The 16568-nt window shown below is 47.7% G+C and overlaps 2 protein-coding genes across 5 annotated transcripts in view; one reads left to right on the top strand and one right to left on the bottom strand.

Annotated features, from left to right (window-relative positions):
• The first annotated feature begins 1746 nt into the window (after positions 1–1746).
• LOC118287191 (proton channel OTOP3) lies at positions 1747–7937 on the top strand. Of its 2 annotated transcripts, XM_035612144.2 has the most exons (8): positions 1747–1779; positions 2988–3531; positions 3632–3768; positions 4776–4834; positions 4944–5086; positions 6203–6879; positions 6964–7131; positions 7221–7937. In XM_035612144.2, the coding sequence occupies exons 2-8, from the start codon at positions 3168–3170 to the stop codon at positions 7389–7391; spliced, it is 1719 nt and encodes a 572-aa protein (XP_035468037.2). In that variant the 5' UTR covers positions 1747–1779; positions 2988–3167; the 3' UTR covers positions 7392–7937. The 2 variants fall into 2 exon arrangements, with proteins under 2 accessions (XP_035468037.2, XP_035468038.1); XM_035612145.2 differs by lacking the exons at positions 1747–1779; positions 3632–3768 and having other exon boundaries at positions 2696–3575.
• Positions 7938–8301: 364 nt separating this feature from the next.
• The window catches only part of hid1b (HID1 domain containing b), an 11577-nt gene continuing 3310 nt past the window's right edge, over positions 8302–16568 (bottom strand). The window contains exons 4-19 of one of the 3 annotated variants that reach the window (XM_035612111.2): positions 16531–16568; positions 14344–14450; positions 14057–14173; positions 13716–13950; positions 13574–13630; positions 13358–13498; positions 13032–13122; positions 12770–12921; positions 11823–11901; positions 11484–11648; positions 11176–11397; positions 10448–10596; positions 10267–10350; positions 10080–10171; positions 8993–9151; positions 8302–8848 (exon numbers count right to left, since the gene is read on the bottom strand). The exon at positions 16531–16568 is cut by the window's right edge and continues 88 nt beyond it. In XM_035612111.2, coding sequence (XP_035468004.2) covers positions 8785–8848; positions 8993–9151; positions 10080–10171; positions 10267–10350; positions 10448–10596; positions 11176–11397; positions 11484–11648; positions 11823–11901; positions 12770–12921; positions 13032–13122; positions 13358–13498; positions 13574–13630; positions 13716–13950; positions 14057–14173; positions 14344–14450; positions 16531–16568 — 1952 coding nt within the window. In that variant the 3' untranslated portion in view covers positions 8302–8784. Of the gene's footprint in view, positions 8849–8992; positions 9223–10079; positions 10172–10266; positions 10351–10447; positions 10597–11175; positions 11398–11483; positions 11649–11822; positions 11902–12769; positions 12922–13031; positions 13123–13357; positions 13499–13573; positions 13631–13715; positions 13951–14056; positions 14174–14343; positions 14451–14632; positions 14948–16530 lie in introns of those variants that run through there. The other 2 variants (XM_047327762.1, XM_035612112.2) reach the window with 2 other exon arrangements.

Genomic DNA, 16568 nt, shown 5'->3' with positions numbered 1-16568 from the left:
AAGGTGGGATAATTGACTTTTAAGTGTTGTAGGGGGCGCTATGGAGCCATTTTGACACAATTGGACAAAAGACACATATCGGACATGTCCACTTACCACTCTGAACATGTCTGCCAAGTTTCGTGAGACACAAAGCATCATAAGTGCCTCAAATATGTATTCGTATTTTATGGCGAACAAGGCGTCACCATGGCGACAGCGTTTGACATATGGTCACCAATTTCATAGTACCACGTTAGCAACTTCTTACAACTTAGCTGACCAAATTTGATGATGATGTGGTCAACCTATAAGACAGAGGGCGTAAAAGTGTACACACATGTTACTTCCTGTTGCCAGTAGGTGGCGCTATGACCTATGTCCAATATTGACATGGCAATCTGTTCAGGGCAAGATTGTTATCATGCCTGAGAAGTTTGGGTCCGTTCGGAGCTTGTACCTTCGATTACGAGCGACTTCCGTTTTCATGGCGAGGGATCGAAATTCGCCACATTTTCGCCACGCCGTCACAGCGGGGGGCTCTGATGTACACTCAAACTTTTGATATCGTTTCATCCCATGGGTCTTTAGATGACACACGACAAATTTGAAGTTGCTCATGTGAAATTTGTAGGAGTAGTTCATTAAAATATGGCACGTGAAATATGGATTTTGACACAAAATGGCCGACTTCCTGTTGGTCATAGGAAATTTTGCCAAGAGGTTTTTTGTCAGTCCCGACAAGATGTATCTGCCTCCCAAATTTCATTTATGTAGGATACTCCAAATTTTTTTTCCCTATACCTGATGATTTTTCCAGGGGGCGCTGTGGAGGCCCTGGGCCACACCCAGTGCCGGGCCTCTGGGCCTGAGTAGCGGGAGCAGTTCTTAACGTGTGTGCCAATTTTCGTCCGTTTTCGCATATGGGAACAGGGTGCAAAATGAGCGACCGCGTCTGAACAAGAATAATAATAATAATAATAATAATAATCCTTACGGAAACAATAGGGCCTTGCACCTCGGTGCATGCGGCCCTGGTGCATGCAATGCCCCAGGTCCGCGCACCTCGGTGCTCGGGCCCTAATAATAATAATAATCCTTACGGAAACAATAGGGCCTTGCACCTCGGTGCATGCGGCCCTGGTGCATGCAATGCCCCAGGTCCGCGCACCTCGTGCTCGGGCCCTAATTAAATAGAATTGAGTTCAGACTGATAAATATGTATTTGTAATAATTCGGGGGCTTTAGTTCATGCTAACTGGGGCTACCGCTAGCTTTAAGCTAAATGTAAGCTTCTCTTGCTTTAGGTCGGTAGTTTCATCAGCTTCTTAGTTGTGTTTGGTTATAACTGTAAACATGCTGCTTATTTTGGAATTATACATTTCTACAGTTTAAGAATAAAGGTTGGATATGAAAAAATTAATGTCAACAAGTCTGATGAAGGTTTTTAGATACATCTGATAAATATGTAGGCAAGTTGCAGCATTTTGGATTTGTTGGACCATAGACTAAACTAAGACAATTATGGATCAGTATCAATTATATTTGAAAAGGAAATTGACTCTATTATCACGAAAAAGTCCCTGATTGACACGTGTCAACATGTGTGTTATGAACAGATACACATCCCACATCCGGTGGCTTCAGTGCACTGATTAAAGCAAACAACGCATCCTGTCAGACTTATGAAAAATAAACACATGTATTAATATTTAAATAGCGGTTCCCTCCGCGACTGGTTGTCATTTCTCCACCGTCCTTGGAAAAGCTGCCACGGAGAAGAGAGAGCACGAGTTTCAGGTGAGTTCTTCTGATATCGATCCAGGGACATTGAGTCAGAATAAAATAAGTCCTTGTGATTAAATATGAAATCATACCTAACATGGAGGAAAGGAATAACTTAAATGCTGTCGAACCATCTTCCTTGCATCACGTCTTTATGAAGACGTCAGAGGAGAATGTTGACTCACCACCAACATTTTTATTCTGGCAATTTATTGAACTTAATTCATAAATTTTTCTATTTAAACATCTCAGACGTTTTTTTCCTTTTGTTCTTTTTCTAGGGTATTTATTCATTTTCTATGGAGTTACTTCAAACCATCTCCTCTTCATAGCATGTTATGATTTTCATGCCCTTTAATATTTAATCATTTTATTCTTAGCATTTAATCTTTATCTACCTGATTTTTCCTCATCGCAAATTTCGGACTCTTCGTTTCCTTTTCCCTCCGTCCCTGTTACTATGGTTTCACTCGTTGCATAGATGCTTGTTGCTATTATTGTTTTTCTTGCTTTTAATCTGTAAATCACTTTGCGTGACATTGTTTGTATGAAAAGTGCAATACAAATAAAAGTGAGATTGATTTATTTCTATACAAGGTAATTGATCACATTTAATATTCTCCTACTACTAGAAAAAAATCTTGTACTTGACAAAGATTCATAAACCTTTACAAAACATAAATTCAAAGTAAAACTCATCAGTTGTTTGCAAAAGGCAAAACTGACGTGATTTGCTGTAAACGGGCCAAAACATACAAAACCACCTGATCCTTTAAATTTGAGCCTGAAACTAAAACACAGAAACATTATCACTCGCAGCAGGTTATCAGTTATGATTCAACTATCAGCTGCTGCTTTGTGTGTGTGTGTGTGTGTGTGTGTGTGTGTGTGTGTGTGTGTTTGTGTGTGTGTGTGTGTGTGTGTGATAGCACGCAGGTCACACATTCATAAATCGGTTCCTGGTGCAGAACGTACGCAAACAGTGACGCGTCGTGGCGGAGAACCCGGCTGATAAAGACTTTCAGAGTAAAACCACATCGGTGACTTTAAGATCGTCGACTGTAGATTGATTAAAAAAAACACTTCTGCGCAGGTCGTTCAGAAATCAGAGGAGACGTTAGTTCCAGCGACACAACAGGTCAAAAGGTCAACACCAAGAGTAAACATGATACCTGTTGCTTTTGCTATGAAAGGTGTGTTTGTTTTTTAATGCACCGTATCAGGGCCACACCTACAGCCGGGTGGGAAGGTGGAGCAGAGCTTTACCTGCAGCTTTCAGCCGCATGCCTCCACAGGCTGAACGTTTCAGCTGCGGCTGCGTGAGACTGAGGAAACCGAGTGGAAACAAGGAGACCGAGAAGGAACTGCAGTGAGTCTTCAGAGGGAAATAAGAACCTGTGAAGATGAACCCTGACCCCGGAGCCTCAGAGCTGGACTCCTCTCCGGTGGCTCCTGGGAACCCCACCGACGACCAACCGGACGCCCGGGTCCAGGACCAGGAGCTGGACCCGGTGCTGGTCTGGGTCCCCAGCGGGCGGCGCCTGATCTCCGGCCTGCTGGGGATGAACGTGGTGCTGCTGGGGGCGGCGCTGGTGGCCGGCCGGGCCTTCAACCCGGCGGGCCTGAGGCACCAGGAGCCCCAGGTGTTCATGCTGCTGCTGATGGTGGCGGGTCTGACCTGGATGCTGTGGTTCCTGCTGTGGGCCCGGAGGCAGCCCGGCATCAGCCCGCACAAGGACCACCACGCCGGGGGAAGCACCGTGACCCGTAAGCCCCCCCGAGCTCCATCACCACGACAGGATCCACACAGGGTTTGTTCTGGATATTGTCATGAAACATGAATTTTTTCTCCCCTCTCCTGTGCCAGTGGTCCTCGTTCTCTTCGCCGCCTTCAGCCTGCTGCTGTACATCTGCAGGATTGGTTATTTGATCAGCGTGAGCGAGTGTCAGCCGGCCGCCACGGTGCTCTCTGCATTCACAGAGGCTGCTTTCCTCCCGCTGCAGGTAACGACGCCGGCCGCCGGGTCGCTGCTGCCACTTCACTTCACTTCGCTGGCCGAGTAAATAACAAACAGAGGAGGGAGAGACAAATGTAAAGTGGCATCTGGTTACAGAAAAACTTGAATATCAGGTGGACAAGCCCTGAAATGTGACCTGAACGTGCTCAGGAAGAGGAATATCATCTGAGAAACTAGAATATGTGTCACATCTATGCAGCTTTTTTGCTCAGCGGCTCAGCTAATGTGGCCACAAGTGGTGGTTATGGGCTAATGCTAAATCATGTAACGTAGTGAAACTGTACGTAAAAGTAGATGAAAAGTAAATAATCATGTTTATAACTGGTGAGATTAAAAATGTCAGTTGCGCAACAATATTCCAACTTTCGCCTCCGTAACTGGTCAAACCAGTCTGAGTCAGCGACTCGTCGCTCAACACGTTTATGATTTTTGCAATTTATGATCAACTGCGATGTCGATTAATCGATTGATCATCACATTTTATATACACAACCCGTATTCACAAATTACAATTCGCCTCGTAGATGTTTGACCTGTACGAGGCGCGACATCCTCCGACCCTAACCCTTTTGGAAAAACTGCCCCAAAATTACACATAAAATATTATTAAAAAATGTAAATTATGCTGAATTGTAAATGCAATGAATGGAGATGAACTTATTGTTCAGCTCTTCGTACAAAAAACAGTTTTCTTAAGCAAAAAAAAAATCCCTTTGAAGTCTTGAATATGTCTGAATCGTCACATAATCCATAAAACTGTTTAAATAATCTGTGTGACAAAAAACTTAGAAATCTATTCCTCAGCTTTTTCTAGAGCTTTCAGCTGCAGCTCATGGTCTTCATCAGCTCAGAGAAAACTTAAATAAACCTTAATAATTAAAAGTTAGTCGGTGATTGGACTGAGGAGATACAGTGAATGAATATGAAAAATGAAGGGTTTATGAGATTTGTAATGTTTAAAACGTGTCTTTACTTATGTTTTTTCTTTAACAGACGTATTTACTGTGGGTTCACTCCAAAGACTGTATCCACAGACACAAGATCGTCACCAGGTAGTTATTAGTTTACAGTAGAAGATTCCGGTGTATCTGTGTTTTGCATATGTGTTTGTTTCTAATAGTTGTACTTGTTTCTCCGCTCGCTCGCTGTGATTGGACGCAGGTCCGGGCTGATGCTGATCCTGTCGGCCGACCTGCTGCTGTGGCTCAACGCCGTCACCGAGGAGACCATCCACCAGGAGATCGAGCTGGAGAAGGAGGACGGGCTCGAGTTCGCCAACACAAACGTGTCTGAGGCAGCAGCAGGTACAGTAGAGAGGTTTTATTAAACAGCCCGAAGATGAAAGAAGAATATGACACAAAGATTGCGTTTGATGTGGCATAAGAATAAAGCAACTTTCTGAATCTCAAGAGGAAACTTCCTCCAGTGGTTCAGTTTAGCTCCTCTGTGAGAAACATCTTGGTTGCCTGTTACTGTACAGTGTGTGATACTGTACAGTGTGTTACTGTACAGTGTGATACTGTACGGGCATGATACTGTACAGATGTGATACTGTACAGTGTGTGAGATACTGTACAATGTGATAGTGTGATACTGTACAGGTGTGATACAGTGTGTTACCGTACAGTGTGATACTGTACAGGTGTGATACAGTGTGTTACCGTACAGTGTTTTACTATACAGTATGTGAGATACTGTACAGTGACACACTGTACAGTGTGATACCGTACGGTGTGATACACTGTGTTACCGTACCGCCTGATTCTTTACAGTGTGATACAGTGTGTTACCGTACAGTGTGATTCTGTACAGTGTGACACAGTGTGTTACCGTACAGTGTGATACTGTACAGTGTGATACAGTGTGTTACTGTACAGTGTGTGATACTGTACAGTGTGTTACTGTACAGTATGATACTGTACGGGCATGATACTGTACAGATGTGATACTGTACAGTGTGTGAGATACTGTACAATGTGATAGTGTGATACCGTACAGTGTGATAGTGTGTTACCGTACAGTGTGATACTGTACAGGTGTGATACAGTGTGTTACCGTACAGTGTTTTACTATACAGTATGTGAGATACTGTACAGTGACACACTGTACAGTGTGATACCGTACGGTGTGATACACTGTGTTACCGTACCGCCTGATTCTTTACAGTGTGATACAGTGTGTTACCGTACAGTGTGATTCTGTACAGTGTGACACAGTGTGTTAACGTACATTGTGATACTGTACAGTGTGATACAGTGTGATACTGTACAGTGTGATACAGTGTGTTACTGTACAGTGTGTTACCATACAGTGTGATACTGTACAGTGTGATACAGTGTGTTACTGTACAGTGTGATCCGGTGTGTTACCGTACAGTGTGATACTGTACGGTGTGATACAGTGAGTCTTCCTGCCTGCAGGTAACTGGACGGGGTGTCGGTGCAGTGCGAGCACAGCCTGCCTCGCCTTCAGGAAAGGCTTCGAGATCCTGTATCCCTTCAACATGGAGTTCTACCTGATGGCCGGCTGCATGGTCTACGTGATGTGGAAGAACGTGGGCCGCAGGACGACGGGTCCGGGTCACCACGCCACTCAGAAGCTCACCCTGCGCGTGGTGTACCAGGGCGGGCTGGTCTACGGCCTGGTGCTCGGCGGCCTGGTCCTGGTGGCGGGCGTGGCCGTCTTCCTCCTCTACCAGGTGTGGGTGAGCCAGGAGCAGCTCCGCCTCGCCGCCTTCCTGGTGTTCTACGGCTACCACCTGGCCGTCATGCCCGTCATGTCCTGCTGCTCGCTGGCCGGGATGCTGGTCCACAGGCTGGAGAGGAGGGCCCACGAGGGGGGACACAACCCGACCCGCAGCCTGGACGTGCTCCTCCTGGTGGCGGCGGCTCTGGGCCAGCTCGCCCTCTCCTACTTCTCCCTGGTGGCGGCCCTGGCTCTGGGGACGAGCGGGCCCCTGGGGGACCTGGACCTGGCCTACTCCGTCCTCAGCCTGCTGGAGCTCGTGCTGCAGAACATCTTCATCATCGAGGGCCTCCACAGGCACCCCAACCTGCTCGCCAGGAAGAAGGAGAAGCAGCGGAGAAGCATATTCAAGGTACTGTACCTGCAGCTTCACCTCAGTGTTTTGTAAACCGGCCTTGACCAGGTTTTGTTTTGTAAACGACAAATTGACCCGCAGCCGAAGAAAAAGGCCCCGACACAAGAGGAGAGGAAGACGGACATTTCGCTGCTGGAGGGCAACGACACGCCGGCGCCCCCTGCTGCTCAAGGCCACGATGGGAAAAAGTCCTGGCACAAAAGAGCGATACAAGAAATCTGCGCTTTCCTCGTCCTCTCCAACATCATGGTAACGCCCCGTACGGTTTCATTAAAACACGCGCTTCCTTTTGTCCTGTTCGTTTGTAAGCGATGACACGTTCCCTCCTCCTCCTCCAGCTGTGGGTGATTCCCGCCTTCGGCGCCCACCCCCAGTTCGAGAACGGCCTGGGGAAGCAGTTCTTCGGCTTCAGCGTCTGGTTCGTGCTGGTGAACTTGGGGCAGCCGCTCAGCGTCTTCTACAGGATGCACTCGGTGGGAGCTCTGCTGGAGCTGCTGCTGTCGGCGTGACGAGCGAGACCACCCGACGGACAGACCAACAGGATACGCTTCTGTAAATCATTTAGTTTGTACTTCACAAGGCCAGAAGTGTGTGGACGTCACTGCGCGCTGCTGCTCTTACTTCCTGTGACCGAGTCGTAACACTACACGCTTGCGTTTGGCCATTTCCTGTTTCAACATGGCGACGCCCGCGTGCACAGAGGACGCTCCACCGAGGTAAAGGTTGGTGAGGCAGAAAGGTTTGGGAACAGAGTCTGTGACAAATGAACCTCAGGATTTTTCAGGGTTTCTTAAAATGACTATAATAAATTCTGCTGTAATAAACATTATTATAGGAAGAGACAACAGACGATGGAAACAGAGCGAGTTTCACATGTAACGTACAAAAAGAAAACAGTGGATTTGGTGTTAAATTATATTCTTTTCTTTTTAACTCTTAAGTTATTAAAAGTTATAATCAATAATGCGAGTGTGAACCGATGAGTTATAGATTTAAGATTTCAGCCTTGTTTTCAAAGTGTGGAGATGTTTTGCTTCAGTAAAAGTTCAAACACGTTCAGTAAGTTAAGTTTTATTGTAAAGTTTTAGTTTTAAAAAATTAAAGGTTTTTGTCGTGTGAAATATCTTTTTTTTCTGCATTTTTTTAAATGCAACAATTTGAAAAGTTTTAACGGGAAAACGTCACTTTCCGTGTGACAAATAGCCCAGTGAGGAGGGAACAGGCCAAAAAGCATCGACTTTAATAATCTCATCATGTGTTTTGAATGTAAGTTCTTCTCTGTGAAGACGAGACAGCTGTCAGATTGATGCACAATATGATGACATGTGGTGAAGAAGGTGAACGAGAGCAGTCAGAGAGCAGTCGGGACGTCTCCTCAAAAGAGAAGAGGCTGTTGAATTAAAACATACGAGTCTAAAAAACCTCCTGCGACGTTTTTAATTCTGACGGCACGCGACGCCGTGACACATTCACATCTCAAAGCGAGTTTCCTGCTGCTTCAGCAGGAGAAATATCTTTTTCTGACATCGTCTCCGTCAGAATATGAGAGTTTCAAGTCCCACGTTTGATTTTCCTCTCAGCTTCCTGTGAAAGGCTCCGGGGCGACAGTCTTTACATCTGCACACGTTCGTGAACGTGGCGAACGTGGCGGAACGGGAAAAGCCTTCAGATCATTCTGAGAACTTCCTGTTGCACGTTACTACAAAACTACAAAGTATATATTCTTGGCAAAATGAATCATTTCAATAAATCGCATCTGACGGATACATTTGGCATCGGCTCCACGTAACAGGCGGTAAATAGTCTACTGACAACATTTAGACACGTTGAGGATTTGAAGAGGTCGTCTTCAGAGCACATCGGTGAAGAGGAGGGTCGGAGCGCTGAGAGGAAGCTCCTCCTCTAAATCCTCTGGATCTCAAACAGCCTGATGTCCGTGTCGTACCAGATTGGAGGATCCAGGTTGCTGCGGCAACACAGAGTCGGGGGGGGAGGGGGAGAAGAACAAAACAAGACACGGTGAAAACACTTATTCCACTTCCTAGAACTGCAGAAGGTTGAAAACAAACCGGCTCCCCGACACATTCAGGCTCTTATGTGGTTTCCCTACCGCAGGTAGATGACTCCCCACATGTACGTGCGGAACCACATGACCGTGCCGGCGTTGGCCTGGTACTTCCTGATGAGTATCGGGTGCGGGATGGGCAGCAGGCCGACGAGCGTCCCGTGCTGAAGGAACTTGAGGATTTCCGACTCGTCCGTCAAACCCCTGCGGACGACGGCGACAGCGCCGACTCAGATTTTTCATATCACTCACGTCAACGGTGGAATTAAAAATCTCTGTGAAGTTGGTCAGAGATGCCAAAGTCTATATATTGACGTCACGTAAAATATATAAAAAATAATAATAATATAAAATATAATAAAAAAAATAATAGCAGCACTGCAGCGCAACATTTATGATTTTCGTATTAATTTGGATGTCTGACAAATATTTTATACCAGTTTTACGAGTATTTTACCAAACAACAGACAGCAAGGTTGGCTTTAACGAAATCAGAGATACATTTTTGAGACATATCTAACTCACTATTACCACGTCACGTTCTACATTTGTGCATATTTTTGCAGTTACTGCTCGTGGCCAGTAGATGGTGCTGCAGCCCCCTCAGCATCCCTGCTCATGTAGTCGGGGGCAGATTATCTGAGCTGTTCGGAACATTTTAGCATCTTTAAGTTCAATGTTGGTGTTTTGGCGTCTGCAGCTTTCAGCTGATTCATCCACGGTGACACCTCCTGCCCATAGTGGAGCATGTAGCAGAAGAGCCAGATATTTCCCTCAGGAGTTAGTGGAGCGTAGATGTTTGACTATTGTTTTGTTACAGTAGGTGGATCAACTCCGCAGGTCTCCTCCAGAAACGCAGATTCATCATGTTCTGAATTGAACCCTGAACTCCGAGATACTAAATCCTGGGAACAGCGGATCCCAGCTGTGGAAAAATGTTCAGCTCATCTTTTGAGTCCATAGTGAACTTTTGGTTGCAAATTTGAAGGAACCACAGTCGTCGCCATTCAGGAGGCATAACTTGAGAAAATTAACTGAAAATGAAAATAATCAGCGAGTGGTTTCATACTGAAAGTCACTCTGCTCACTCAGTAGAACACATTTGACTTGTTACAGTTGTGCAGCTTCTTACTTGTCGATGCAGATCTTCTCCACCTGAGGGACGAGCACTTGCAGCAGCCGCATGATGGTCTGCAGAGGGAGTTTACCCTTCCACGACAACACCTGGGAGAACACAGGAAGCATGACGGAGGACGACCCACGCGGCTTTACAGAGGAAATAAAACACAGATAAGAGTGGAAACGACTTTTCTACCAACCCAGTCTGGGTTAGCGCTGCAGGCCACTGATGACGACACACTCGACAACCGACCCCTGGTCGATTCCGACTCCGTGTGGTCGGCCTGACAGCAGGATGAATAAAACACACGGGGAATTACTTTCATGGCAGGACTTAAAAATAAAATTAAAATCAGATTAATAGTGTTGATTCCTTGGTACCTCGTGGTCTCTCTCCGAGTTGGACTCTGTGTCGCTGGCTCCGCTCATCGCACTGTTGTCGGCCGCCGCCTGCGGAGAGTCTGACTGTGGGACGGCGACCAAGGTGCCGTTCTCAGTCACCTGGGACTTCTCCGTTATCTTATCGATCCCTGCGGGAAAACAAGAGAAACTGTTTAAACTACAGGGACGACGTCTGGGAAACGGGAAAAAAATTGATTTGACGTATGAATGAGGATATATATCTATATATATATAGATATATATCAATCTATATATATATAGATATATATATATAGATATATATATCCTGTGATAGACTGTCCATGGTGTAACTCGCCTCTCATCCAACTTCAACTGAGATAATGGGATTATCTGAAAATTGATGAGTATTAATCTGAATCTGTAGAAATTCAAGTTATCAATTGGAATAAAAAGTACAATATCGCTCTCTGGAGTGTGCGTATTTACTGTCCACCAGTGTCGCGAATTTCGGGTCATGTATGGAGCAACGATTAGGCACGAAATTCGTGTCATTCGCTTCACTTGCCCCAATATTTGACCTCGAGCGATATATTCACGTGATGTGATGTCGTGAAAGTCAGTCAGTGACGAGATTCTCCCAAAGTCACTGATGAATGAAGGTTCTCGGTCAAACTCGGGCGGGTAACGCGACACGAGGATTTTTTCTTTGCGCACCATTTCAGTTGTTATACCATCACACGTCATACCAGGCGTGGCCTCTAGGCTGGCCTTGAGCGTGCCGGGCTCAGCCGGCACGGCTGGTCTGGAGCCCTCCATGGACTCGGCCTCCGTTGAGTTGGTCCTGGAGACCCTGGACTTCCTCTTCTTCTGCAGCGCCTTCTGGACAGACGCCGTGTCAGTGGGCAGGTTCGCCAAATGGTGGAAGATGTTTCGCTTTCGGATGATGGCGTACACCAGGTTGCAGTTTCCTGTGAGGGAGATTTGACATTGCACATTCACAGCTGGGCTAAACTGCAGAGTGTCACAACGGTTGAGGTCAAATTCATGTCCTCACCATCAAACTGATACTGGATGATGTTGTTGAAGACCTCCAGCAGGAAGAAGACCAGCAGATGGTTCTGGGTGGAGGAGAAGAGGAACCAGGGCGTGGAGAAGGCCTCCAGGAGGTGGAGCAGCTTGTTTGCCGCCACCATGGACAGGCTCTTCATATAAGGTGAAACTGGGGGGGTGGGGGGTTGGTTACAAGAGACTCCTGGTTCCTCACTATCTATTCCCTCTTTCCTAACTACACGTTGAGTAAAGATGAAGGTAAAGATCGGCAGGGAGGCTTTCCATTATTTGGCAGTTCCCCCATTTGGTCACCAGGGAGGGACAAATCAGCCGTGATACTCACTGTTCACTATGATGGTGAGCAGGCAGTCGAAGAGCGGCTGGAGACGCTGGTGTCCACTGGTGATGATTTTGTGGAATATCTGAACGTAACGAAGTAAAGACGATAATAATCACAAAGGTCAGGAGCTACGACACAAGGAAAACATTGACAAATGCATTTTTAACAGAAGAATATCAAATATTCTGCAACAAAACAAAACTAACAATCCTTAAGAAATAATAATGGCGCTGCACGAAGACAGACCATGACGTCGTCTAAATTTAAACTGTTCATCTTCTGCATTGTGGCTATTAGGACATTTCATGTTAGCATGCTAATATTTACCATGCTAATGTTTGACACCTTAGCATGCTACCCTTAGCTTTGTACAACATTTTGTGTTATTATGCTAACGTTTAATTTAGCTTGTTGGCATTATAAATCAACATTAGCTAGGCGAACTACTGAGCATGTTAAAATACTAATGGATTTAGTTTGACACCTTAGCATGTTAGTGTTTATACACAAATCTTTTTTTATATTTCAATATGTTAATATATTATTTAGCTTATTAGCATGCTAGCAATTCAATGTCAGCAATTAAACATTGATTTATCAAGTTGAAATGCTAATATTTACCACGTCAGGTTTGGCAGTGTACGTGCTGACATGCCGACACCTAGCATGCTATCCTACTAGCGCTTACGTTTTTCAGTGTAAATGCTAAAGGTCACGTTAGCATCTTAGCTGCACAGGTGAGGGTGATGAAAATTAGCTCATGATAAAGTTAAAACGTAGGAAATTTGGGCCTGTCAGTAAATCATGGACCAAAGAAGTGTAAATTCTGCACTTTGATACATTTTTTCCTTTCTCATATTGTCTTCATACAGTCTATGAGCTGTAGCCTATCATCTGCCACAAACACACAGTTCAAACAGTTGAAATGTGGAGAGCTGTCTCTTGCTGACCACGATGAGCAGGTCGGCGTGGTTTCCCGTGAACACGGGAATGTCCATGGGAACCCGGAGCGTGTAGGGTTTGTTCAGGCGAACGCCAAAGTTCCTCTCTCCACTCAGGAGCAGGAGGACGAACACGCCGATGTGCATGAGGCCCATACGAGCTGCAGGTGGAGCGGAGAGGTGGATTTATTTCTAGAGCACGAGGTTTCCAGTATTGGTCTATGAAAGGTTTCCAGCACAAACTCTCTCAAGGTTGGAGCGCGTGACTCACACTGATCTGCTCTGGCGTCGTTCAGGTAGAAGAGGATGGGAACCAGCATGTCCAACACATCGCTGCTCTTCAGGACAAAGAACAGGAATTTCTGAAACATACACAAACAAAAAAACACAGTCGGAACGACATACGCAAATTCAGATTGCAATGTTGGACTAAGATTAAGAAACCAGAAGCCTCGGGCTTCTGCTGAAGGAAGAGACACTGAGGTACATCATCTGGGAACCATGAATGTCTGAACCAAATATTGCGGCAATCAGTCTTAATTAGAAAAGGTTTCTCCAATGTCACGGCTTCAAAACTCCTCGCGGAGCTCCACGCACCTTGTTGAAGTCACAGAACTTCCAGAAGACGATCAGCAGCTCCTGGTGGAACTGGATCTTCTTGGCGGAACGCGGCAGGTAGGTCTGGACCAGGGGATTATTCAGCAGTCGAGCCAGACCTTTCAGGATGAAGCCCAGGTCCTGGTGAACAAGGAGAGCACACAAACTGTGACACCCGACAGGAGGATTCTGCTCAGTGACCAATGTTTCACACACCTCTTCCCTGTGGATCCTGGAGAGGTAATTCACAAAGAGGTTGTCTGGTCCAGCAGACTGGAAAAAAGAATTCTGAATCAGTATCTGGGATTTTCATGAATTTATATCCATAAACTCAGGGATTCATTGGTGTCCCTCGTACCTCCTGCTCCTCCTCCTCGGCCGCGGGGGCCCCGGAGGCGTCCAGGGCCTGGAGGGCGGAGCCGGCGGCCGACCCGGCGTCGTGCTCCAGCGTGACGATGAGGATCTGGACCGCCTGCTCCACCAGCTGCTCCCGGTAGTCGGAGAACAGCAGGTGGTTGTACGGGATGCCGTAGCCCACCGGGTCGTAGGCGCACACCACGTTGAGCAGCGAGGTGAAGAGAGGCAGCGCTTGTCTGGGGGACGCAGCGCAAGACGGGCGGAGGTCAGTCGGCGCCGCATAGCAGCGCACTGAGAGGTCGTGTGTGTGTGTGTGTGTGTGTGTGTGTGTGTGTGTGTTACCTGTTTTCTGCAGAGCAGAAGAAGGTGACCCAGGGGTTGAGGCTCTTGCTGTCCGAGGAGGGAGGAAGGTACATGGCCTCGGAGAAACAGGTGAGGAGCAACTTCAGCAGCTCTGTCCTGAACAAAACGGGACGAATGGAATGCGGAGACAGAAAGTTATTCCCTCTACGTCTGCGAGTGCGGAGCTGGAGAACGTCTCTGTTAGTTGAGATGGTGAAGTCAGAGCAGCAGATGCTGCTGCGCCACCGGTCGGACTCGGGCTCCCGCTCCCGACGCCGCGCTCTCACCTGTTGAGGTCGTGGACGAAGTTCAGCGGAGGCGACTGGGCGAAGCCCACCCCGGCCTCCCAGATGTACTCACAGCTGTCGATGGACAGGACGTCCTCGGCCGCGTCCTGCGGCGGAGACGAAGACAAACGAAATGTGTTAAATCATGAACTTTAGACTTCGGTTGGTAACATACAGGTCAGAATTATAAGAACTTCAGTTCTGTCTTGATTCGGCTTAAGGAGATTGTGAGTTGTGTTGTGACCTGAAACTGTACTTTAACTCTGAGCCTTTAATCAACCGACTTCACCTCGATGCTCTGGCTCTTTCTTGCGCTGCGTGACAAGTCGGGACGGTTCACACCCACTCGGACCACGTGATTCAACACGAGTGCTCGTGCTGACACTATCTGCGTGCGACACCTCGGCACTGATAGACCCGACAAGGTGCCGCCGAGGTCCACAGACAGTTGAAGGAGGTCCACAGACCCGGGGACGAGACGGACCTGGACGTTTGTGGCCCGTCGCCGGAGGTCGAACATTCCGTGAGCTCAGAGGCGTCCGCCCTGTTCCTCTCAGCCCAGTTAACAAACATGGCCACTCCCCCGTCTCTCTCTCTCTCTCTCTCCCTCCCCCGTCTCTCTCTCTCTCTCTCTCTCTCTCTCTCTCTCTCTCTCTCTCTCTCCCTCCTGTCTCTCTCTCTCTCTCTCTCTGTCTCTCTCCCTCCTGTCTCTCTCTCTCTCTCCCTCCCCCCCCCTCTCTCTCTCTCTCTCTCTCTCTCTCTCTCTCTCTCTCTCTCTCTCTCTCCCTCCTGTCTCTCTCTCTCTCTCCCTCCCGTCTCTCTCCCTCCCCCCGTCTCTCTCTCTCTCTCCCTCCCGTCTCTCTCCCTCCCCCCGTCTCTCTCTCTCTCTCCCTCTCTCTCTCTCTCTCCCTCTCTCCCTCCCCCCGTCTCTCTCTCTGTCTCTCTCTCTCTCTCCCTCTCTCTCTCTCTCTCTCCCTCTCTCTCTCCCCCGTCTCTCTCTCTCTCTCTCTCTCTCTCTCTCCCTCTCTCCCTCCCCCCGTCTCTCTCTCTGTCTCTCTCTCTCTCTCCCTCTCTCTCTCTCTCTCTCTCTCCCTCCCCCCGTCTCTCTCTCTCTCTCTCTCTCTCTCTCTCCCCCTCCTGTCTCTCTCTCTCCCTCCCTCTCTCCCTCCCCCCGTCTCTCTCTCTCTCTCCCTCTCTCCCTCTCTCTCTCCCTCCCGTCTCTCTCCCTCCCCCCGTCTCTCTCTCTCTCTCTCTCTCTCTCTCTCTCTCTCTCTCTCTCTCTCTCTCTCTCTCCCTCCCTCTCTCTCTCTCTCTCTCTCTCTCCCTCCCCCCGTCTCTCTCTCTCTCTCTCTGTGTGTCAGACAGAGTAACTCATTAACTCGAGCTACCGCCCGTGAGAAGGTTGACTGAAGGAGATAACGCTCGCTCGCTCGCCGCGGGGACAAACAACACGCTCAGTTAATACCCACATAAAGAATTAACACTGTTGAAGCCTCAGGGCTCGAACAAAGTAAACGCTGCCGTTGTTTCCTTTCTTTATGTGGAAAGACACTAAGCCTGAGGCCAATGCTCGCACACGCGTCCTGGATTAGATCCTGAATAACTGGCTGGTGTTTGGCTGCTACAGTAACGTTACAGCCACACTAATACATTTGAGTTTTAAAACTTGTTGCAAACTAAAACAATCTCCGTCCAGACGAGAGTTTTAGATCTGAACCAGAATGAGTCCGTGTCCACGCTGACAAACCTGAAAACGTATTTCACAGGAAGCAGATTGTCTTCTCTGCAGTCAGTTGCTTAGTTACAGCAAATACTACGACCGAGGAGAAGCGATGGTGAAAAGTAAGAGCAAGGATTTTCTTTTCTCGGAGCGACGGCGAGGTGTTCAGTGACGCTGCGTTCACACCAGACGCAGCGTCACTGAACACGACCCCAGAACATGCGCCGACCTCAGTGACGTCAGTAAGATCTCAACGCTCAATTGCCGTTCGCAATATTATGTATTTAATATTTCAACGCGAGCGCGTGAAGCGGACGACACGCGCTCCGCGCCACGTCTTTGCGTCTTTGTGTGCGATCTCGGATCTTTGCGTCGCGGTTCGGAGCGAACGCAGCATCACTGACAGGACGTCAGCGACTGCGTCCCGGTTTCCATCATCTCACTTTCTACCCCGGACGTGGACTCACCTGGCTGCTCTTCTTGTGGCTCTGGACGGTGAAGTCTG

The sequence above is a fragment of the Scophthalmus maximus genome, chromosome 16 (genome assembly GCF_022379125.1).
Source record: "Scophthalmus maximus strain ysfricsl-2021 chromosome 16, ASM2237912v1, whole genome shotgun sequence".
In the NCBI taxonomy this organism is placed as follows: Eukaryota; Metazoa; Chordata; class Actinopteri; order Pleuronectiformes; family Scophthalmidae; genus Scophthalmus; species Scophthalmus maximus.
Note: the sequence above shows the minus strand (reverse complement) of the source record. Positions and strands in the feature narration are given on the sequence as shown.

Bases quoted from the DNA above. Each gene is read 5' to 3' on its own strand.
- LOC118287191 (XM_035612144.2), top strand. From the start codon at position 3,168: ATGAACCCTGACCCCGGAGCCTCAGAGCTGGACTCCTCTCCGGTGGCT. The intron at 3,532-3,631 runs GTAAGCCCCCCC...CTCCTGTGCCAG, and splicing joins CGGGGGAAGCACCGTGACCC to TGGTCCTCGTTCTCTTCGCC. The intron at 6,880-6,963 runs GTACTGTACCTG...ATTGACCCGCAG, and splicing joins AGCGGAGAAGCATATTCAAG to CCGAAGAAAAAGGCCCCGAC.